The 24,788-nt window shown below is 41.4% G+C and overlaps 1 protein-coding gene across 6 annotated transcripts in view; it reads right to left on the minus strand.

Annotated features, from left to right (window-relative positions):
* Nucleotides 1-24,788, minus strand: part of Pde4d (phosphodiesterase 4D) — an 840,110-nt gene that overhangs the window by 260,207 nt on the left and 555,115 nt on the right. The window contains exon 1 of one of the 6 annotated variants that reach the window (XM_075976086.1): nucleotides 8,535-9,272. The exons of the other annotated variants lie outside the window; for them this stretch is intronic. Coding sequence (XP_075832201.1) covers nucleotides 8,535-8,599 — 65 coding nt within the window. The 5' untranslated portion in view covers nucleotides 8,600-9,272. Of the gene's footprint in view, nucleotides 1-8,534; nucleotides 9,273-24,788 lie in introns of those variants that run through there. 6 annotated transcript variants of the gene reach the window in all.

Here is a 24,788-nt window from a genome sequence, read left to right on the forward strand (position 1 = left end):
GAATATTTTAAAGTACAGAATGAAAAGAGGCTCAGAACACCAGCTTTCAAAAGCCAGAAAAGAGACACACCTTATCCGTCTCCCTGCCTGCTGATAACCAGTGCCGATAGGTTAAAATTTAAGCAGGGAGATTAGTATTAGGTATAAACAAGGCCTGCTGGTCCTGCGGGTTGAAAACCTCGGGACTAGGGTGGGAGTGTCGGCTGCCCTCTCATCCCAGCGCTTAGAAGAACGAGGAAAAAGGATGTGAATTTGAGGCCAGTCTCGGCTATATAACAATTCAGGGACAGCAGAAGTTACATACTGTGACCTTATCTAAGAAGAGAAAAGTCAACAAACTAACTAGCCAACCAAACAACTCCAAACATCAGAAGTGGTGTGTGTGTGTGTGTGCATTTTTACTATCTTCTGCAACTTCTTATATTCTCTCAAGTGTAATAGAGAAACAGGAGGGCTTTTACTGTATGTGTGTATGTGGCGCTTCTAACTCAAATGCTCATTTATCAGTAGTGTGATTAAACAGAATAGGCCGCTAGAAGGGTAGAAGGTCAATCACTCGGGAATCTGGGAGTCGATTATCAAAGACTTGGAATTTATGTTTCCCCGGTTGCACTAAGAAACCATACCCACAAGTCCTGCGGTCCTCCCAAATCTTCATTCCTCTGAAGACAAACCCGCCTACACAGAGAGGCACTTGGCAGCGAGGCATAGCTCAAGCCTAGCTTCCATTAGTTATCCCTACAGTTATATTTAACAATCCCTCAGCCTAGATCCCTGTCTTTGTAACCACATGGTGCCTCGGCCTGTCCTCTAGCCCCTTACCTCTGGAGAGATAGTTGTTTACGCTGTTTTCTTTTGTATTTGCTTATTTAGGACTTGTGTGCTTGTGACTGCTATGGTGTATGTATGGAGGTCCGAGAACAATTGGTTCTCTCTTTCTATCATGTGGATACTGGGATTGAACTGAGGTCACCAGGCTTGTCATCTAACATACTTTACTGCTAAGCCATCTCACAAGCCAAGAGATAGAACTTTTGGCTGAAGTATCATCTTCAACCCCTATGTAAAACTGAACATGTAATATGAACTTTTCTTCCCTCCTTCCCTTCTTCCCCCCTCTTCCTGCTTCTCTCCTCCTCCCTCTTTCTTGGACAAGGTCTTACTATGTAGATTGACTTTAAAGTGCCCAATCCTCCTGCCTCAGACTCCTGAATCCTGGGATCACAGGCCTGTACCTTTAAACCTACTCAGCTCTTACATTGGCTTTTGGTAAAGACTGAGCATGGTCACTGTCTTTCTCACTAGCACTTCTGAGCATCACTAGGGTACCATTGTCCTTGCTTCATGCAGACCCTCTAACCTCTGTAGGTCCAGCATTACTATCATCCAGAAGAACTATGTGAGTCTCTCAGGCATCATTCTAAGAGATAAATGCAAACTCCACAAAGATCTCATTAAATCCTTCATCTGCAGCTTCATCCTCTTTTGCTTAATCTTACAAGCACCAGTTGGGTAGACCCAATAGTAACCATCCTAATTTCATGATTACATTCATGTCCCAATACCTTCTGTTGCAATAAATCCCATGCTCTGATTGGAGTGGTTGCCAGAGGAACTAACAAGGAAGCTATTCCTTCCTTAGTTCTGGTAAAGGCAATTTTCAGTCACAGGGTCCAAACTGTCACACCCCCAGCTTGATGGGGAAGAGCTAGACCTAAGTGCTACTACACACACGAAAAGAGCTGTCTCAGCAATGCAGGCCCCTGAAGAATGTACCGCACAGGGTGCTGTTTACTAGGAACTTGCTCCATTAGCAGAAGGTAGAAAGAGTGTGGACAGCCTCAGTTACAATAGCCATATTGAAGACGCACCTGCTTCGGAAGCATTCAGTCCTAATTCGACATTTCCTTACCAATCACCAGGATCATTTCCTGCCCTGTCAGTCACACACAGCTTTAAAGAGCAATGAGTCTCTTTCTTGATAAGTCTAAGGTAAATTTGCAAAACAGAGACACGAAATAATGCAGATCTTAATTAAATACTGTATCTATCTCTACCTAACTGTTCTGTAGTTTCTTGTGAGATGTGTCTATGACTCTGAGGTCTTGCCAGCCAGAGTAAGTTCAACCCAGTTCACAAGGCCTAGAACACGCAAAAAAGAGAGTGTCTTGCTAAGGTTAAGGCAGATAGCTGCAAACGAGCGAGTTTAGAGTTCTTAGCTTAATGGGTTCAAGCAACATTCTGTGGGACCCCATGGGCTCTTTAGAGGCACAAAACTCTTCAACTAGGCATGTGTTCTAACTACAGGCAGCAATGGCTGCTGAGAGCAGGAAAGCTTTCATCAAGGACAAGCCACCTGACGTGAATTTGAGGGAAGATGTGGGGTGGCAGAAGGGTCATGAAAACTGCACTTACAAATAAAATTCTAAAAGCAAAAGGGAGGCAAGAGAGGGAAAGGTTCAGAAGGGAACAAAGTTACAACTTATTGCCTAGTTTATTGTTGTTGTTTTTAAGGGAACATTTTCTTTTTTAATTGAAAATAGATTTTTTTCATATAATATATTCTGATTACAATTCCCCTTACCCAGCTCCTCCCAGTTTCTCACCACTACTTTACCCACCCAAAACAATACCCTTCCTTCTTTCTCTCATATGAGTGCTTGTACTTACATGTGTCACCCACATTTATGCTTTCAATATACGTGTTGTTGTGGGATATTTGTACACTATATAAAAACATATTGCTGTGATTGATTTAATAAAGAGCTGAATGGCCAATAGCTAGTCAGGACGAGGTTAGGCAGGATTTCTGGAGACAGAGAGGACTCTGGGAAGAAGAGAGGCAGAGATGTCATTGGGACTTTACAGAAGTCAGACATATGGTACAGATCAGAGGTAACGGAGCCACTAGGCAGAATATAGATTAAAAAATATGAGTTAATTAAATTATAACAGCTAGCAGGGAAAAAAACTAAGCTAAGGCCAAGCTTTCACAATTAATAAGTCTCTGAGTGGTTGTTCGCTGGCAGTCCAAAGGAAAATCTGTCTACATGTACCTATGTGTCAAATGCACACACATATAAACATGCGTCTCCTTTCAAACACACACATGTACTTAGTCAAGCCACATGTCACGTGAAAAGCACATGTGGAAAGCTGCTGGCTGGCTCACCCTACCCTTGCATGATGTGGATTAATAGATTGAGCTATAAAAGAACCAAGTGGCCTCATGATCGAAGCAGAATCGAACAAGAGTTTATTTTCAGAAACTCTCCAAACTTAGGACATGAAAAAGGCAACTGTATCTGCAAATGTGCTCTGGGCTCCTCTTGTTAGGTTTTAAAGGACACCCAAGGCGTCGCAATCACTTCTGAAAGCAGTCCATCTCGAGGCCTGCTGCCATACAGACATCTATTAATGGAAGTAATTGAATTAAACAGACGGGCCACATGGCCAACACAGCAAAACACTTCGAGAGTCATTACCCAAGCAAACCGTTTGTATGTTTGAAATGGAGTAACTGTGCAAATTCCATGAGCTGTCCCTTTCACAAAGTTTCTAAAATAAAAGATACAGGTGGGGAGATCAGATACCTCCCAAAGCCAACATTTAACAGTGTGAAACTCCACCCAGTCTTAGACCTTGTCCTCCCCTCCCCCATCCTATCAGCGCTTGCACAGAACAGAGTTAAACTTTCTAACACAACTAGAAAGATGAACTTTGGCTCAGTATGCCCCCTGGTGAGCCATGGGTGAGCTTATTCATTGCCACACAGACTATACGGGCTGAAATGATGGAGCTACAGCGGCCTTTCACACAGTTCGCAACACTAGCCTCAAATCCGTCCGCCACCATACTCTGGAGAAGAAAACTGCCATCAGTTTGTGGTACACTGAAGCTGTACTGGCCAGATGGCCAATTCCGTAGTCACTAAAAATGCTAATGACACAGACAGTAGAGAGAAGCAACCTGCTGACGTGAGAAGAACATTAGCTTTCAAATGGACACACTTGGAGTCCGCTCCCCGGCTTCTTTTGAAACTGCCTGGCCCATGTCATTTTCTCATCTGTAGACTCCAGCTAGTCCCACTCCCAGCTTTTAATGGTTTATAGTGTTACATTATATGTTAAATTCCCCAGTGCTCGCGTTCACGAAAGGCCCTCTATGAAATAGAAGCGGGAAGTGGCGTTGCTAGAGAAATAGGACAACCGTCATCTGTTAAAGTCTTAAGCGAGAGGACGGGAGCAGCATTGGCAACTCTGCACAGCATGCAAGCTAAATTGGAATAAGAGCAAATGAAAACGGGCGAGGGGCTATAATTACGTTCTCCGTCAACATATTAATCAGTGATGCTACATCTCTTTTTCTTTTAAAATACTCAATTATAAAACTAGCCATGCTAGTCTAAGCAAATGTGTGTGCGTATGTGTGTGTGTGTGTGTTTTCCCCTGTGGTCTTCAAGCCAAAATAACAGTGTTCAACCAACCTGAAATTTTATGACCTTAGGCGAAGAGAACAAATAAAAAAACCAACGTGCAATCATTTATTGGTCTGAGCTGTGATGTGATTCAGAAAAGTTTATCAGTTCTTTCATTCAGATGCTTACCAATTTTGAACCCTGGGAAAACTGGCTATATATATATATATATATATATATATATATATATATTTATATACAAATTTATATAATAGAATATATTTCTTTATATAAGGAGAAATATATATATATATATATGAATATATAAAACTTAGCTTGTTTAAATGCAGAACCTAATTTTAAACAAAAGTTTCCTGTGTGGTATTCTTCCCATGAAAAAGAGGTTATGGAATACAGAATTACAGAGAAAAGTCCGCAGTCTCCCAACTTCTGCTCCTATCTCTTTTACTCTATAAAATAACCACTACCAAAATGTTGGAATAGTGGGCTTCCATGCCCTTTTGCACATAAATATAATTTTATATGTTCCAGGATCAGCTTAAAATTTATTTCATAAAACTGCAGTCATGTTTAAGGTCTGAAGCGCTTCCACTCAGTTATGTAATGACCTTAAACATGCCGGCTAGCACTGAAGGTTCCTGACAGCTGTTTTATTTACAAGGCAGTTTTATTTACAAGTGGTTACTTGTGGTTTGGAGGCTAATTAATAGTTTTGTTCTTTTACCTAAACTAAATCATGCATCTTAATTAAACTAATACATGTTCTTGGAATATGCTTATGAAAGAAGCACTATAACAGTTTCAAGGAATGAAATCATATTATTTTGCTATGAAGTAAATCAACATTTGCGACATGTAAAGTTCAAATATTTATGAAAGTGAAGTGCTCACTAGATAAGAGCACTGGCTGTTCTTGCAGAGGACCCAGGTTCAAGTCCCAGTACCCACAAGACTGCTCACAACTGTCCCTGTCTATATCTCCAGTTCTAGGGACTTGGCAGCATCACTCAGACATAGATGCAGATTAAACACAAATGCAAATAAGAATAAATAAATCTCCAAAAATGAAATGTCATATTTTAATACATAGACTTGAAGAATGAATACCAATATGGAAGCAACGGGAAATGAAATGCAAAGCCCCACCAATGAACTTGCTATTTTAATGACATTTATGAGAACAAGAAAGTTTATACATCAAACTTTTCTCAACTCATGCTATAAAAGTGTTAGAGGAATGTTTGAAACTCTGGGCCATAGTCTCTTTCTGCTGAAACGTCATGTGTCAGGGGTATTCAATAAGCAGCCATCGAATGAATACGCAACCCTTTTTTATTTAAACTTAAAACCTGTGACACGCATTACAAGAACACCAGTAGAAAAATTTCAAGGCTTTTTTTTTTAATTTATAAAGTTTTAATCATAACAAAGATTGACCTTTTCAATAAGTGGCATAAAAGGAGAGTGTGAGATACTGTAAATTTGTCAGGCAATCACTTATGACCACACCACAGGTCTGGGCTGATTAAGACAACTGAGAGTGGACGGCCGGATACAGTACACAGGGGGCAGCAGACAGGGAGAACACAGCAGAGTGTCATCGGAAGTGCTGGATACGAGCTTAAGACAGGCAAAAACCTTCTAACGGTCATGTTTGGGTTTGGGACATTCCAGAGAAAGGTAGGCAGATTTGTAGAAAGTGGGTCAATAAACTTACATAACCAAAGCAAGATGTGTAGTCAAAAGATGAGAGTCATAAATAAATAAATAAATACTAACTGGAATGAAAAAAGGATAAAAGGTAAATTAACAAGTTTCTTTCATGTAAACTCAGTTACAAAAAGACAAGATGGCTAAGGACCTAGAATGGCAATATTGCCCAGCTAAGCTTGCCAAGGCTGGTGGAGAGGTAGAGAGAGAGAGAGATGTAAAAATTTAAGCAGGGGAGCATGAGTGTGTGTACACGTGTGTGTGTGTGTGTGTGTACGTGTGTGTGTGTGTGTGTGTGTGAGTGTGTGTGTGTACGTGTGTGTGTGTGTACGTGTGTGTGTGTGTGTGTGTACGTGTGTGTGTGTGTACGTGTGTGTGTGTGTGTGTGTGTGAGTGTGTGTGTGTGTACGTGTGTGTGTGTGTACGTGTGTGTGTGTGTGTGTGTACGTGTGTGTGTGTGTGTACGTGTGTGTGTGTGTGTGTGTGTGAGTGTGTGTGTGTGTATGTGTGTGTGTGTGTGTGAGTGTGTGTGTGTGTGTGTGTACGTGTGTGTGTGTGTGTGTGAGTGTGTGTGTGTGTGTGTATGTGTGTGTGTGTGTGTATGTAGAATGGTAGAATTATGTTTATAGTCTATGACACCCTCAGTCCAAGTTACTTGAAGTATACAGTGATATATTCAAGCAGTTAATCAATACTCTTTGGTAGAGGTAAGCTTAACCAGAGATGTTTCTGTACTGCACAGCTATAGTTAGGGATCACTAGCATTTAGTGACATTTAGTTATTATACAAAAATCACTTTGATAGCAACGCCATGTAGAAGTTTACAAGTTAAGTGGAAGGACAGAGTCATGAAAAAGCCAATATTTTCATGTGTATTTTGAATTGTGTCTCTACCTGTTGGTTTGTCTCATACAACTTAACAGAATTGCTATGGTCAAAAATAGTCTGTGGCAATCACTGAAACACAAAGACTGACCATGCTTGTAACTACTGCCAGTTGCAATAAATAAATTATTGTCAACTGAGCCCTGGAGCTAAAAATAAGCCTTAGTGCTATTTGTTTAACTGAGATCTTTCTTCTTTTTCACTTCTTTGGGATATAAATCAGAAATGTGTGAGACACACATATATGGCTGCTTATGGCAGTGGTTTCTACCAGCTAAATAAATTTATAAAAGGATTTTATGCATTTCCCAGTAACTAGTTTGTAGGGAGAGATTGCCAGAAAAGGACCTTGCAAGTATATCTCCAGTTATAAATTTTCATTCAATCAACTCAAAGTTATGGAATATGTTCTTTGAGTAGGGCTGAAAAACGTTATAAAAGATATATTGGTTTTTTTGAATTTATTAAAATTTACAGAAACACAACTGAGGGGGGCCTTCTTGTTTTCAGTCAATGGGCTAATCAGTTGATGGGCTAGTATAATAGCAGGGAACAATTAGTCACCCATGTAAACAAGAGTTAGCTATCCTATGCAAATAATTCACATATTCAGATGTTGATTTGTTTGCTTACATAATACATCCTAGGTCTTACTGCCTGCCTGATTCTACCTTAGTCTCTGCTTTTATTTCCCTTATCCAGTGTGATTGTTCCTACATCAAAGAAGTGAACTAAATTGTTCGTTTACAACTGCTAATGTAAACAATCCATAATATTTTCCTCTGAAGTTGCCATAAAGAATTGTATAAAAAGTGAGAAGCAAAACTAACTTTAATAGGAAGTTCTTTTTTTAAGGCATCATATGTGTATGAGCATATCAAAGTAGAAATAGGGAAAAGAAAGCAGAATGTGTATTAGACTAAATTGAAATGGACTTATATTTCGTTAAAGTAAAACTTTTATATTACCCTAAACATATTAATAAATAAAGATGAGATGATTGAATGGCAAAGAACTTGATGTGGGTTTAGCCACATGGTTTTGTGTTCCTGGTGCTTTTCTATTAAGTCATTGAAGCTTTCTTTCTAGCCTCATTAACTCCTAACCCTTGCCAGCACCCAAGGCAATTTTTGCAGTACTCAAAAAAAAAGGTGACAAAACACACCACCAAATCAGACGTGAGAGCTGGTAAACTTCCATTTTTAAAAACAACCACTTTCTTCCCTTCCTTAAAAGTGACTCTTAGATAAATTGCTATGGTCCACAAGGAGTTAACACACACACACACACACACACACACACACACACACACACACACACACCTTTTTACATAGGGCAGGTTAAGGAGGGAAATAAAGAGTAAGGGAGCTGCCAATTAAATACACTCTTCCCCAAAGCTTTAGCATCACTCCTCCTCAGCAATTACTAAGTACTGGAGTTGTCAGTCTTAAAGGGGAAGAGGGAGAAAGAAGTAGGGGGAGTGGGAGAGAAACACGTTACCAAACTGCCTCCGTAGTCCTCAGGGAACTTGTGGACCTGGATCTCGGCTTCATAACAATGCTCATTTTGAAGAGGGGAGACGGAGAAGGAAAATGTTCAAGTCTTCTGATCAATACACATCAGCTAGCTTGCCACAAAGAAGGCTTTGAAGGTTTTCCAGGGTCAGAGAGGCTGCCTCCTGTCTCAGCTCAGTGTTGCAGGCAGCCGGCAGGCTTTCCTGCTTCATGCCCAAGCCCCGGGCTCTTCCGAAGGGAGTTCCTTCTCCGCCTGCCTTGCCAACAGAGGAACTGGATTTTGAATCGTTTCTCCATCTGGATCACAAGGGAAGCCAGCTCAGCGAATGGGTCACTTAATCTCCTTTTTGCAATTCCATAACGACGGACTTAGAGGTTTTCCCCAAGCCTCACTCAGGTAGAAAAAAGAAAGTGCCTGGCAGCCGGGTGCCACACAGAGGGCGAGCTGTCAAGGAAGTTTCAGTTCAGGGCGATCAGCCGCGGGTGGGGGGGGGGGGGACGGCGACAGACAATGCTCTCCGTGGAGGAAAGGGGGTCGCAGGAGGACAGCAGCTCGGTGGTGGGCTGGGTGGGTCGAGGTACCTGTCAAACCAGTTTCCGCTGCTTCCCCTGAGGACTCCGGCTGCAAGTCTTTGTGAATGAGAACTATCATCCAGTCTCACCCACCAGGCAGAAACTATTCCTCAAGGGCTGAATGACGTCTGTGAGAAGGCAGTTCAAAACATCGCAGGGAAGTGAGAAAGGGGGAAAAAAGCGCCCAACCGGGCCTGGTCAATTGCTGACTTACAAAGCAAAGGGGCGGAACTCTGAATCCAGAAGGCAGGAGTGCAAAGCGGCCACGCAGACGGCAGAGCAAGGAGACTTTCAAAGCCAAGCCCTCTCCTAGAAAAGCAGCTGTCTGTGCTACTCCTGGAAAACCTTCCTCCCTGAGCACCTTTAGAAGGGACGCACCACTGGAGTTTCCTTCTTTATCAAATACAAAAGAAAGTACCGCATGGAATCATGGAACACTGAAATTTTTCTTCAAGACCAAAGTTGAGAGGATTTGAGGACTTAGCAGAAATTCATTTCCAACACATTAAAAAGAAAAAGTCACACTTTAGGTTGGTACAGAGATGTGGATGTCCCTTGGAAATTCAGCAAAGCTTCTGGAAACAGACTGCCTTGGATGAGGAGCTGATGGGGTATTTATACTGAAAAAATAAATATACTGTAACCTTGGAAGGAAAGTGGCTACCTGTACTCTTGTTATTTTTTAAAGCTAATTTTTAAAAACAGTGACATGGAATGCCATTGATTTGCATATGCAGACTTAGACTGGCTAACCCTAGCAGTCCTTCAGTAAAGTATGAAGCTTTGTATCCTGCCCAACCTTTATTATTTCCAAGAACAGAACCTGCCCCACAAGTGGCATCTGAAATAATTGGTGGTACAATGCCAACTGGTGAGCCCTGAAATCATATACATATAAGAAAGCAATCCTGAGTGGAACCAGGAGGTAGCCTTTTATATACATTTGTGCTTATAAATATGTAACAATATTTATTAATCCAAGGAAAAGAATTTGAGAGGGAGCAAGGGAAGCATGGGAGGGGGTTGAAGGAAGGGAAGGGGGATATTGTAATTATATTTTAATTAAGATTTTCAAAATATTAAGAAAAAAAGAACTCTTCTATCATGGTACCTATACTGCAAGCTAGTTCCAGATGTTCCAGTGGCTGAAAAAGGAACATTCCCCCGCGCCTGGTCTACCTCTCCGAACATTTACACAAAGGATATATGTTCCTCTGGGTATGCCAACTTCAATTATGTTGAAGGTGAATTATCAAGTGAAAATAAGCATTCTGAATCTTCCGTGACATTAGCCGTGCCTGGCTTTCCTAGGCTGACGTGAACTTGGTATTTATTTAGCATTTGGAGACAGGATGTTGGAGTGTGGCTGACCCACCCAAACAGCTTGGAAAATTGATGTAGAAAGAACAAAGTCCGGCAAAGACGGGGGCCACTTATTACAATAACAAACCCTTCACACCTCAGCGTGCATTTTGATTTCGTCCTCTATGGAGGTTCTCAGGCTTCCTAAAGCAAATGTCAATAAACTTCTTCTTATATACTTCTTTCCATAAGCCTTTCGGTTTTCCCGTACCACCCAGGGACATTTGGACCTTTTCAGTCCCGACCCATGTCTAGTGTATTCTTCATACTTCCCTATATTTCATGCAAGCTACCTAAACACACAGTTCTAGAAATTCCAAAGAAGCTAATGAAGCGACTAGTCTAACGTTTGATGGGGGAGAAGGGGTGTTTAGGGAAGGTTTGCCTTCTTTATTTTGGGAATGTGAAAGTGGCTAAGAGGAGGGAAATCTCCAGCCCAAGTAAAATGAAACAGCTCCTCCTCGTTTGTAAAAACCGTTTTTCTTGTTTTAAGGTTTACCAAACATTTTCTGGTTGCCATTTACAAAGACTACAAGGACCAGAAAGCACAGTGTCTGAGCCCTGCGTGCTAAGCTCTCAGAAGCAATCACCCCCATGGTCTTGGCTCCCCTGAAAGGACACTGTCCCAGTGAGATTACTAACTCTGTTGCCACACCCTTCTTTGCCACACATGCTGCAGAAGTAGCACCTGTGACTTACTTGTCTACACTTACCCCCAGAGTCCAAAAACCTTTCTCAGAAGGCCCAACCACCTAACGGCTGGGCCTCTATGGAACACTGAGGTCCAGCCCCATAGGGGCTCGTGTACATCCTCCCCAACCACGCAGAAACAGGTCCTAAGCCAGAATTATGAAAACACATGCAACTAAGCAGCTCCAAGGAATGGCATAGCAATTTTGCCAATATAAAGGAGAAGCGATACGTCTCCCTTCAGCCTGAAGAGTTCTTTTTTTTTTCCTACTGCTAACAGTAAAGGAAATGACCGAATTAAAATAAAACAGAGTGGTACTTACCTCTTGGTTAAATGCTATTCCTATCCTATTTTTTTTCTCCACTGAAATTTCAAAAACACAATTTGGACATCTGCATGCCTGTTCCAAATTAAGGGGATACAAACACCCCTGTTTTACACAATGTGTGATGATGTACAGGTTGGCAAGGATGCCCAGGTGGGGAGAACTGGGCCTTATGAAGCACATGCCTTTGTCTACAGAGTGTGGGGGAGTCACAGTTGATGAGAAGCTGCCATTGTCTCCACTTCTCTCATCTACTTAGTAGCGTAGTGTTGTGTAGCTCGCCTTCTAATTACTTGTTACTGTCCTTTGATGGATTGCTAGAGGTGGGAAAATTTAATGGATCCCTCTATCTATATCTTCTTGAATGAAACCACCATGTAATTTGTAGAAATAAGAGCAGTGAAGCTGTGTCCCAGGCACCCGGTTGCCCACATGGCTAGCTTATGCCCCGAAATAATTACATGGAAACTATATTCTTTTAAACACTGCTTGGCCCATTAGTTCCAGCCTCTTATTGGCTAGCTCTTACATATTGATCTAACCCATTTCTAATAATCTGTGTAGCCCACGAGGTGGTTTACCAGGGAAGATCTTAACCTGCGTTTGTCTGGAGTGGGAGAATCATGGCGGCTGCCTGACTCAGCTTTTTTCTCCCAGCTTTCTGTTCTGTTTACTCCATTCACCTAAGGGTTGGCCTATCAAATGGGCCTAGGCAGTTTCTTTATTAATTAACCAATGAAAGCAACAGATAAGAAAGAAATCACTCCCACATCAGTAATATGATGTTCTTCAAATTTGATTCATTTGGACACCCACTTATATCATTACTGATATTTGTATCTATGCTGAGTCATTTTTAGAATTTAAGCTAAATTTAGAAAGTACTTTTATCTATTCTGAAAATGGTCATTACGTTTTCTCCGAAATACAACTGAACACTAACAGAAAAACGTTATTTTTAAATTACCTAACATTTCTCAAATACAGCTACTAGGACCCACAATGCACTGCAAAACTCTTGAAGGAAATCTCGGGCATTCCAATAGACAAGGTGCACCTGCGGATATGGTTTATTTCTCTTATTGTTTAATGGTGGGTGGAGCTGTTGAAACTGACATTTGTCAATTAACATGAATTAAATATGAGATGTCAACTGACACCAGCTCAAGGAGATATTAAGGAGTGATTTTTACCACACAATCTAGTTTTTCCCAAATAATCTTCACGTTACAGTGTCCTGTCTAATGTCTAGTTTTTTGCCTTCTCAGTAAACTTCTACTTTTGGATTATAGTAGACACCATTCACTTTCCAAACTGTCTAGCACAGGTGTCAAGGTAGAACCATATTCTGAGCTAAGTATTCAAGCCTGTCTTATGTAATGAAGTTCTGACCTGCAGATATGTCAAGTCACCTCCTTAAGAAAAATGACCATGGATATCCGTTCTTACAGCTTCCTGGCATTCTGTACTGTGTCTGAACCTTAATGACCAAGTTACTTTGAACTCTTGCAACATTTCCTTGTTACTGAGAAGAACCATGTCATTTTCATTTTGTAGAGGGGAATTTTGAGTTGCTACCTTTTGGCCTCTAATTATATTTCCTATACACACAACTCGAGGCAATACAACAGAATTCAAAATTATCAAATTCTAGGAAGCCCAGAGTACTATATTTTGAAGGCTACCTTTAGACTTCTTGCTTTTTTATAAAATGTCATTTTATAAAGTTATCAGTATTACATGTCAATTCCTTCCTCAATGCTAGCAGGTTATACTCTGCATGTTAGCTTTTAGGCAGTGTATATATTCTTAAGGACCTATCACATCCCTTCAAGGGAGAAATAAAAAGAGTTTTATGCACAAAACCAAGCAATAATTTGCTTAAAAATTTTGAGCTAGTTATAGCTTATCTCCAAACTTTTCTCCATGTTATGTGTGCACATACATGTGCCTATAACCAGAGCCTTCTCCTATGACACTATTTGTGGGGCTACCCATTTTGGCACTGTCCTATTTTTTTAGAGCAGGATCTATAACCACTTAGAATTGCTTCTTGTGTGAGAGGAAATAGTCCTGGAGATACCAGTGATGCATTTGAGCACAATCGTTTAGTTCTCCTGTTTGCATGAGTACCTTGCTTCCTTGGGCTAGTATCTTTGAATCTGTTCTTTCTGAAATGAGAAGCAATGTAAACTCTCCATGCAGAGAAACGGTAAGGGCCAGTAGATAAGAGCATATTATATACCCATCATTATTTCCTCTTTATTTGAATCAGACATCTTCCAAGTTTTATTTGCAGTATTGGGGGTAGCTCAGCCTTCTCCATTGTGTTACCCTTTATTTAGTTATGTCATTGCTCATTCCCTTATGTGCTCATGCATGCACACACACACACACACACACACACACACACACACAGGTTAGAAATTACAGACATCTCCTAGCTTTCTCAAAGTGTCCTTTTTGTTGCTTTGCTTTCCTTTGGGGCGGTCCTAACTATTACTTTGATTGATCCTTTTAGACCAAAATGAGAAAAGCAAAATTTATTTTCCATTGTAAAAAGTCAGAAACGCATAAGATTCTTTTCAAACGGAAGCCATCACTCTGTCTCCCACAGCTTAAGTACTTTAAGCTTTTCTTTATCATACAGCTCCATTGGGAATTCAAGTTCAGTAGCAAACTTCTTAAAGATTTTCTTTTTATTCTTTTTCATTATGTGTGGGAGTATGCATTTGCATGTGGGTTTGTGTGTGTGGGTGCTGGTGCCTGTGGAGGGCATGGTTGATAGATGCCCTGGAGCTGTAGTTACAGGTGGTTGTGAGCTATCTGCTGTGGTACTAAGAACTGAACATGGGTCCTTGGGAAGAATAGCAAGGGCTCTTAACTGCTGGGCCACCTTTCTAGTTCCTACATAGTAATTTGTCATTGCTATTTACAGTTTAACTTTTCTATGTCCATTGTTCGGTGGTGCTATATACATCTTAACTGCTGTGAGGCCATCTTCACTATCCATCTCCAGATATCACGTGGCTAACTGAATACTTGTGCCCATTACACACCAGCTTCCTAGTACCTCTTCTCCTGGGCCCTGGCAACCATTATCTCTTCTTTTTGTTTCTAGAAATTTGACTAATAAATATTCTAAGTGGAACTGGATGGGATCTCAGAGTTATTTTCACTAATTTTCTACCAGTTATTTGATTGACTTTGAAGAGGAAACATCTTTGTCTTGACCAATGCTTAGTATTTTAAGACACACACTCCTCTGCTATTGTCTAAATATGTGCATTTTAGTGCATACCTTGATAATAGTATTGTAATATCACCATTCTGAGGCCCTAATAGTGATCTATGTTTAATCGAGTAATTTCTAACTCTTGATATCAGTCCCAGAATATAAAGTAAAAATAAGATATATTAAGTAGACCATATATTAGAATAATATAAATATATATTTGTATTTAGTTTATAGATCATTGTTACAAATGGGTCCCTTCTTTTCTAACACTGTGAGAAAATTTGCGGTTTTCATTAAAATCAGGTTTGAAAAATAACCTATCTAAACTGCTCAAGGAAGTTTCAATGATAATCCAAGCCCTCAAGTAATAAGTATGGAAAAAAAATGTACCAAACTTTCTTTCAGAGCTCTGTCATTCCTTTCTCTGACAACATCTCCCAGCTCTTGCTAAGGGGAGTGGCACGTTAGTGTGGTCATCTCATCCCTGGCACACATTTCAAGCGCCTTTTCTTGGACATACAACATCTGCTCTTTGAGATGATGCTTAGCTATTAGAAAGAGTCTGTAAGAAAATGATGCGGAGTCAGACTGTCTGAATCGAATGTTAGACTCTCCCAAGCGCTGATGGTTTATCTCAAAAACTGTTTAACTTTCTCTCTATCCCTGCTGCCTCAGCTATGAAGTGGAGATAAAATAGAATTTTACGAGGACAAAGGAACACACACAACTTTAGCACACTGCTGGATGTATACTAAGCACCCAGTTGAATAATACTTGCTATTAAAAATATGCCTGGAAAGAAGAACCAATGCAATTGTGTGGAAAGCGGTTCTAAAACTTAAAAGTGCATGCTGCTATTTCACACAAATATTACATTAATGTTTGGATTAAAATCATTATCCTATGCTTTTATCTTAGTTTATACTCAAAGTTCTGATTACCTTTATAGAATTCATCATGTATAGTTTTCCCATCTCCCCTTTTCTACATCAAAATTATTTCCCAAATTGAGTTATCTTTCAAAGACACTGACGATACATTACGTTTTCTGATTTTTTTTAAACGTGCACTATTTCTCACAAAGTCCCTTCCATCCCCCTTTGTGTAGGAAATTAAAATTTCTACTATGTGCCCACCCTCATTCAGCATCACCCTGGACAAAAATTTTGAGCAGATGTTTCCAGAAAATAGCTACCTTTCAGATTCTGTGAGGTGGATGCACAAGCTGGTCCGCCCCTACCCCCACCCTTCCCTTCAGATGTGTGTTGGCCCTTCTCTGGCAGGACTACTCCTCTGGCTTTTACCTCTATTCTTCCTCAGGAATTAACTCTGGACTCTCCTCCCCCAGATATCAGTGCTACATTCCTTCTGGAAGACACTCTTCAGAATCACTAAGTTATCTTCAATTGACCTAGTCACTCGGTGGGAACTAAGGAACTCAGGCTAACAGGATCTGTCCCGAGGAGATGCTTAGATCCCAGTAATGTTGGGATTTTCCTGAAAGCAGACTTTGTTTCTTTGCTTTTGTGTTCAGAGTAAATACTACGGAAGTTATAGTTCTACTGCCAGAACCACTACTACTACTCTAGTGTCTGGTTCTCAGGTTGTTTATTTGACAACAGAACAAACCCTTGGTCACCAGGGGTGGACAAGCCTTTGACACGTCTTGATAACATCTCCCTGCTCTTGTTAAGGGAAGTGGTGCATGAGTATGGTCAGCTCATCCTTGGCCACACATTTCAATATGTTTTCTTTGACATACAACATCTGCTCTTTGAGATGATTTCCTTCCTCTGTATTTTCGTAGCATTTGCTTCATGGCTAGAACTAAGCTTCTAAAACTGAGTCCTGTTATTTTCCTTTTCATAAACCTCTATTCCTAAAAATTGTTCTAGCCACCTTTGTGTGTGTGTGTGTGTGTGTGTGTGTGTGTGTGTGTATGTTTGTGCATGTCAAAACAGAGACCCTGCAATATCCTTATGATAGAAAACATCCACTCAAAGCAATAGCAATGTGTAGGGCAGGGTCTAAGGGTCATCTAGCTGATGGCAGTATCACTCTTTAGAAAGGAAAGGTACTTGACTAGCATTTTGGAGAGATAGCTTTAACCTGGGGTAGCCATTCTGTAATGTGCCATTCACCCAAGACAGTAAGAGAGACCTTTTGGAAGCTCAACTCAACAGAATGCTTTTTCCAGAAAGTGCTACAGCTTGAAGGACCATGGAGAAGGGACTGAGTATATGTGGGAGACTATGCCCCAATCAGTCACCTATTCACTTATGAACGATGCCTCTGTCTCCATGGTGGAAAGCCCGTATCCCAGTCAATGCTCCCTGATCCTACTTCGAGCCACTAATAACAAAGCGTTCATGGATTAGCATGCCTGCATTTCTACCAACTTCCAGAGAACACTGCAGACATGCTCATTAAATAAGGGGCCAGCAGTACATCCCCAGAGAGGCAAATGGAAGAACCAGGACAGAATGTGAGCTTTGTCATTCTAGAGAAAGAGAGCCGAAGACCACAGAGGAACCCTGCTCATCCTATGCTGACCAGGCTCAGGGCAAGACACTGGCTGGGCTCAATCGCTCGACTGCCATTTTCGGCACACAAATAAGCTTGGCACCAGTATTTCTTCTACCAAATCACTGAGACAGCTGGCGTCTAGGTAATGGTAAGGGGCACACTCAAGATCTCACATGGAAACTTAGACTCAGTTACCAAGGCCATGTGCAACCTGAGGAAAACCTGAATCTCAAGATGAAGACACAAATATCACAGGATGCAGCATTTCAATGAAAAAGTAATTTTAACTTTATAATTCTTAATTTAAGTCCATGTGGTTTATAATGAGCAAAGTATAAGAAGAAATAACCCACTATTTGGAAATACTGACTATGAAAGTGAGCGAGTCTCAGGTAAAAATGGGAGGCTAGATGAGTCAGGATCCCTGCCCTAGTTTTCTCTGGTGTGCTTGATATTGAAATCATTAAAAATTAATTATTTCCATCACAGAAATTGAAACCTACAAGTATTGTCATATGAGAAAATACATACAGAAATGAATGTGCTATTCAGTAACAACTTTTTCAAAAAGATGTTTTACGTTGATTCCTCCCTTATAAAATAGCTAACTTTATTCTGCTCCTCAGCACTGTCCACGAGTCTAGCATATTCACTGTTTGCTTAGTTGTTTACTTGTTCAGAAGAGCTTTGGGAAAGGGGCTGTGAACGCCGACGTAGACACTATCTATCTAACCCGACCTTGCCTATCATTCTGTGCTCTTCTGGAAAGAAAGGCAGACTGCTCATTCCAAGGGTTCAGTGGACTCTGAAAAGCCACAAACAACCCAGGACCACGGGCTTCAGACAAATGGCTCTGGTGTGTCTGCGGCCTCCTTCGAGAAGCTTCTTTCTCTGCTATGTCTGCGGGAAAGCTGAAGCTCAAATGTGGCACTTGGCACAGTTTCTTCATGGAAAGCTAAAAGAAGACACAAAGCCAAGCGCTATTTTCAGGGCAGAGTGTTATTCCATATGGAGAGCTTGTATGAAGGCATCCTCCCACCCGGCCTGTGGAAATCAAGTCTCCTTTTTAGCTGACATTTCTGCCGCGAATCAGATTCCTCCAGGACCGGAGCTACTTCCTTTATTGACTCAGAGGCTTTTCAGAGAATAGTTCATTAACCTTTTTCTGAAGGATCACACCTTAGGGTAACTGCAAATTATCAAAGTGCAGTCATTTTAAAGACATACAGTAGAAGCTAGTTTTAGTTGCAATTTACAAATGAGGAGGTCAGGTTCTGACACCTTCGTGTCCTATTGTTCCCCACAGATTAAAATAGGCTCATTCTCCCCCATTATACACTGGTTTTGCTGTAAGAAAGTAATTTGGAAAGAGACTGTTTAATTTTGCTTTTAAATCCTGTGGCTACTATTGGATACATATAACTAAGGGAAGTCCTGGCCCCTTTTCAGTCATCTGGCATTTCTGGGAAAATTTGTGAAATGAAAAAGTCATCATCCCCCAGGTTTTTATTCAAAAGTAAATCATAAAATTTTTATGAATACTCACTTTCAATGATTGAAGTCGACAGAATGTTATGCTTTGAACACTTAATGAAACTTCTTCCTTGCCAGTTTCGCAGCTTTCTTTGTATAATTTTGGAGCTGCTGAATGCATCCCTCCCCAGTATTCAGACATTATAACAGGCCAAGGGAAAGATCACGGGGTACAGGCACGGAGCCTGAGAGCCAAGGCGGCTGTTGAGGATAGCAAGAGTCTCGAGGGTGGGGAAGGGAGGGTAACTCTGGTCTGAGGTGTTTCATGTCAAGAGACATGTGGACTGTTTCCAGGTAGCGCTTCCATGGCATTTCAGCGCCCTGGAGTTACCTTTGCGAATGAGGCAAAGTAAGGTATCCACTGGGTGTGGGTTTGCCTTTGTAATACGGATAATTTAAAGAAAATGTTCAGGTATAGCTGCTACTTCTGAGAGTTAGAAGATGCTGTTGTCCTTAAGAATGTTTTGTTGTTTCGTGTTTGTTCATAAGCTATTCTGTAGCCTAAGCTGTCCTCAAACTTAGGGTACCCACGAGACCTTGGCCAAACAGCTGGGATCACAATCATGAATTCCTGTAACCACAACTGTAGCCCACTGGCCCTCCCTTCCTCCCTCCTTCTCTCCCTTATTCTTTCATTCCCTCCTCCCTTGCTCCCTTCTTTGCTCAGCTTGCTTCCTTCCCTCCTTCCTTCTTTCCTCCTTTTCTCCTTCCCTCTGTCCTTCCCTACATCCACTGCCTCCCTTCCTCTTTCTGTTTCTCATAACTGAACACACAATATTGCAAGATCAAAGTATCAGGTAATCCTGTTTGGGATATTACACAGGCAAATAAAAAGAGGTTTTGGTAAATCCTCCTCTAAAATATTTATCAGCTGGCTTGTGAACTAAGAAACCCGAATCTGATGGGTGGCCCTGCAGACTGAATCCCTAGGAAAGGACCGGTACAGCAGGATGATCAGCCGTCATTACTCCGCCTCAGGGATGCAGTTCTGAAGGAAGGCTACGTTCCTACTGCATTAAGAAAAAGGAAACACACAGCAGAGGTGGAGCAAGGCAAACAGGCTGCCAGCGTTGAAAACTCACTCCCATTCTGCTCAGCTGCTCAATGGATATTGTCAATAGCTTCCTTTGTAATGAACTTTGCTCTCTGAAGACAAAGGGGAGTGTGTTGTTTGTCAATGACACAAGCTATTCAGCAGAAGTTGGGATAGTCAGTTTTTTTTTTCTTTTTTGTCGTTCTTCTTAACAAATCTACTATATAATGGAAATACTCTGGCTTTGGTGACGCAAATGGGCTCTTGTCACTCGGTAAAAGGGCTGGGCACAGCCCAGGTAGATTGTGAGGTCAGATTTCAACGCCTGAATGGCTCTCCTTACTCAATGGGAACTGAAGGCACTTTGGCTGTGGGCTCACAGGTGCATTCCACTGAGGACTGAGACACTCTTCTCATAAGCTCAGCAGGGTCACCCAGAGGTCATCATGGGCTCTACTGCCCTAGGGGTAGTAGAGTGGTTTATATCTGCAGGCACTCTGTCCCTGATTCCAGATAATGGTTCTGCGAATGCTAGCGTTCAATGTTTGCTTGACATGTAAAAGAAGGAAAGAAAGAAGGGAGGGAGGAAAAACGACTGAAGTCGATTTAATTCACTTCATAGAACATTCCAGCAGTCTTGGAATGATTAAAATTATTTAGGGACATTTACTGTTGATCTTGGCCTCTAAGAATGAGGAGAGATGTAAACTGAAACTGTTTCAGGGTCACTTGGGGGAATCACCAGTACGAGGTGCTTTGTGTAAGGAAGCAGGCAACAGTTCCACACCGAGTTTGAGGTTCATGTTACATGGTCTTCGGGTGGACCGCCAACATGAACCACAAGGTGAACGGTGCTTTTAGAATTGTATAAACTGATGTACCTGTCCAGTTTCTTGAATGGAGAGGTAATGTGACTCTTATGTCTCGATTTTAAATAAACAAACCCATCTCAAGTTGAATGACTGGGTCTAATACTCTTGGCACTACCAAAAAAAGCATTATTAGCTAGGGGTTCTGAACACTTTAGGGTCACACCACCCAAATCAACACTACCTGCTTTGCTCTTACGTCAGCCCCAACAGTTGGTCTTTATGTCTTAGACTCCTCAGTCATAACATGAGTGAAACTAGGGTGTTTGGGAATTAAGTTAGATAATGTAGGTCAGATGCTTTTAGAAAAGTGTAGACACAGCCAAAGCCTTCAGAGCTCTGTTAACTCTTATTGTTAAAGAAGACATGGCAAGATTGGATAGATGACTCAGTGATTAAGAGGCTTTGCTGCTCTTCCAGAAGACCCAAGAAGGTTTCTAGCACTCACATGTCAGCTCACAGTTACCTACAGCTCTGCTTCCAGGTGATTTGATGTTTTCTTCTGGCTTCCTTAAGCAATGGATCTCTCTCTCTCTCTCTCTCTCTCTCTCTCTCAAACACACACACAACACACATACACACACACATGAATCAATAAGAAAAACAATCTTTAATAAAATAAAATAAACAAGACAGGGCCTTTCTTTGTTTCAATCATCAGAATTCTGAAGTAAATAAAATCCATCACTACTATAGTGTGACGATTTTGCCTTAAGAAATCACATTCTTCTACAAGAAACTTCTCCTGTGTATCTCTAAGACTGAGAACCAGGGGCAGTTTAGAAAAAAAATTAAAAGTGGGATCTGGGACTTTCATTAAGAGTTTCAGAGAATTCTCTTGAGAGCTCACATCTACTAGATATGTTCAAATTTAGCTATCACTGAAGGCTGTTCAAGAAACCCAGGACATTTTAGATACTGGTAAAAAATGACAAACATTGATCAAAAGTTACAAAATTCAAAACAGTCACTTTCTATGCACTCACCTTTTGGGTGACCTTAAAAGTCTACCAAAAAAAAAAAAAACCCACAGAATATTGTGAAGATTTTCACCAAGAGTCATCGTGCAAGACAGTTAACCAACTTATCTTTCTATAGCTGAATGATGAATGTGTTTAATAACCTTCTGTTTTTCTTTGACAAAAGATTAGGTGTAGCTCAGCTTCTGACCCTTGGCCTAGAGATACAGGAAAAACACAAGCGAATCTGCAATAAAAGAAAGCTCTATGGGCTATTGACCAAGAGTGGTGACATTTTGTTTGTGCTATGACAAATAGAGCTTGCCTAAGGACCAGAGTGTGGAGAAAACTACTAGTTAGTTACCCATAAAGCCAGGGCAGTAGTGGCACACCCTCCTCGGTGTGTCACTATTTGGGAAGCAGAGGCAGACAGATCTCTGTGAGTTCAAGGCCACCCTAGGCTACTTGAGACTCATCCAGTCTAAAAGAGAATCACCTAGGTAGGTGGTGATGGCACAAACCTCTAATCTCAGTACTTGGGAGTCACATGCCTTTGATTCCAGCACTAGGAAGGTGGGGATTGGAAAAGATATGGCTGGGCAGAGAGAGAGGATTATAAGAAGGGGGGAGACAAGAGCTCAAGGCATTTAGTCTGAGGACTTGTAGAGATAGGATACCGCTTTTCGGCTGAGAAGTAGGTGAAGTAAGAGGTGGCTGTGGCTTGCACCATTATCTCTCTGATCTTTTAACATTTACCCCGATATCTGACTCAGGGTTTTATTATTAAGACAATTAGAATTGGCGGCACAGTTGTGTGTTGCGTCACAGTCATCTGTGACATCAGAGAGATGACCTTCTCTATCTGGAACTAACTAGATAGGTGTTTCATAGACATGTCCTCATCCCATCCCCTAACCCCCATCACCCTGACTCTAAGGTGTTCAGGCATCTCCCATGTAAGTTGCCTATGGCCCTTGCTGGACACTGGATAACCCATGGTGGTATAAGCTAGGAAGCTCCAGGCCACTGGTTGTAAGGTAAAGAGCCATTTGATGAAGGTTTCAGATAACCTTTTCAGTGTGTTCCGGTTTGTACCTGCCAATTAAAAATTGAGAAAACATCACGTCCCCCATATAGTGTCTTTGAGGATTGTTAGGATGGCCATGCGTTAGGAATATGTGTTCTTCCTGCACTCCCTCCCAGGCTCTATCAGAAGTAATGCCAGGACAGCAGAGGGGCGAGGCAGACAGAGTGTGTATGTGGAGAACTCAAACAGGTTCAGAATGACAACAGATACTGATTTATGTTGTCTTTTGTATCAGAATGATCAGGCCCGATGGCATTAGGACACACTGGAGGTACAAACCTCAAGGCAGCTAATATTTGGTCCTCTCTCTCTCTCTCAGCTATAACAGACCAACGTGGCCAGCATTTCCCATTTGTGAAGCAGTGATGAGAATTTTCTGTGGTGAGTGGTGGTTTCATTCAAAATTCCAAACACACGGCCTGGCAAATCCTTTGAAAGCCAAAGAAAATAATTCGGGGTTGGGGGAGCAGCTGTGTTACCAGCTTCTCCTCAGCGCTGTCTAAAACACGGGTGACTATTTCCTTCATCTGTAAGAGACTCATTCGAGGCGAGGGGCAAATGCGACAGTGAGCTCAAGTTTATCTACTCTCTTAACATTCTGTGTTTTAATGGCAGATATAATGAGAAGCAAGAATGCAGCACAGTGGGATGAGGTTGTAATTGCTAACATTTCAGGCTTTCCAGGAGAAAGGTTTTGAGTCAGAGAATGAACTCTGACAAAATTGGTGTCTCCTCCCAGGAGACTGGATTCTGATTTGAAACATCATCCCTTGTTGATACTGTCTCACTAATCATTAGCCAAAACTCTGAGTAACTAGATTGAGTAACTAGTAACCAAATTGAATGAGCAATTTGGTTGGGTTCAACTAGAGGAGGCAGAAGAGAAAATATTTATTGAGCACCTCCTACCCATTTGGCACTTTACCTGAAGTTCCTCTGTGAGGTACTTGGTACTATTCCTTATTTTATGGCTCCAAAATGATGTTTGAAGAGGGCCTGCTTAACTCCTGGGGACTATGCTCTCCCACTACACAATGAATATATTGATGTTAGCAAGAATTAACTCAGAGGCTCTTACCAGTAGTGGTCAGTAACACACACACAACATTTTCCAAACAAGATTAAATTTACTATGGTAGGCAAGGTCGGCTACCGATTGCCAATTCAAAGAAAACGATTTGGGGTTGGTAACTGGAGTCTTTCTGCCTTCCTGGAGGTGTCTGTGCAGTAGCTAGATTAGGCTCTCATTTTTATTTATTCTCCCTAAAATCCAACACAGGGCCAGTTGTGATTGGGATGTAATTGGGTGGCTTAGGCTCAGGCCTTTCTTAAATGCAGCAGGAAGATCTGATGAGATTGGACTAAGTGAAACAACAGACGGAATGCTTATGGTCACCATGGCTAATACAAACAAAAGAGGAAGTATTTACTTTGGGAGTTTATAATAAACAAGGGGCAAGGGAGCCCTGTGGTAAGGCCCATAACACCCATGTGGTATGGTAAGGAAATTGTTTATATAAATCCTGTATTATTTATTGTGAGTAAAACACAATGGGGGTATTTTCATGGGTGTTGTTGATCTGTTAAGCTGCTTATTGATCAACAATACTGAATTCAGATATGTGAGTGTGGTTCGTAAATTGCCAGTCATCTCATCATGAAATTTGGATGGAACTAGGAAAAAACCATCCTGAGTAACCCAGAACCAGAAAGACAAACATAGTATGTACTCCCTCATAAGTGGATACTAGATGTAAAGCAAAGGATAACCAGAGTACAATCCACAGCTCCAGAGAAGTTAGGTAACAAGGAGGACCCTCAGAGGGATGCATGGATAGCCCTGGGAAGGGGAAATAGATGAGATCTTCTGGGCAAACTGGGGGTGGGGGATGCTGTAGAGGGTTGGGAATAGGGGATGAGAACATGAGGTATCAGGATGGTCAAGTTGGGGTAGGGACAGAGTAGGAGAGCAGTGAAAGATACCTTGATAGAGGGATCCATTTATGGGGTTAGGGAGAAACCAGGTACTAGGGAAATTCCAGGG

The sequence above is a fragment of the Microtus pennsylvanicus genome, chromosome 6, assembly GCF_037038515.1.
Source record: "Microtus pennsylvanicus isolate mMicPen1 chromosome 6, mMicPen1.hap1, whole genome shotgun sequence".
Classification (NCBI taxonomy): domain Eukaryota; kingdom Metazoa; phylum Chordata; class Mammalia; order Rodentia; family Cricetidae; genus Microtus; species Microtus pennsylvanicus.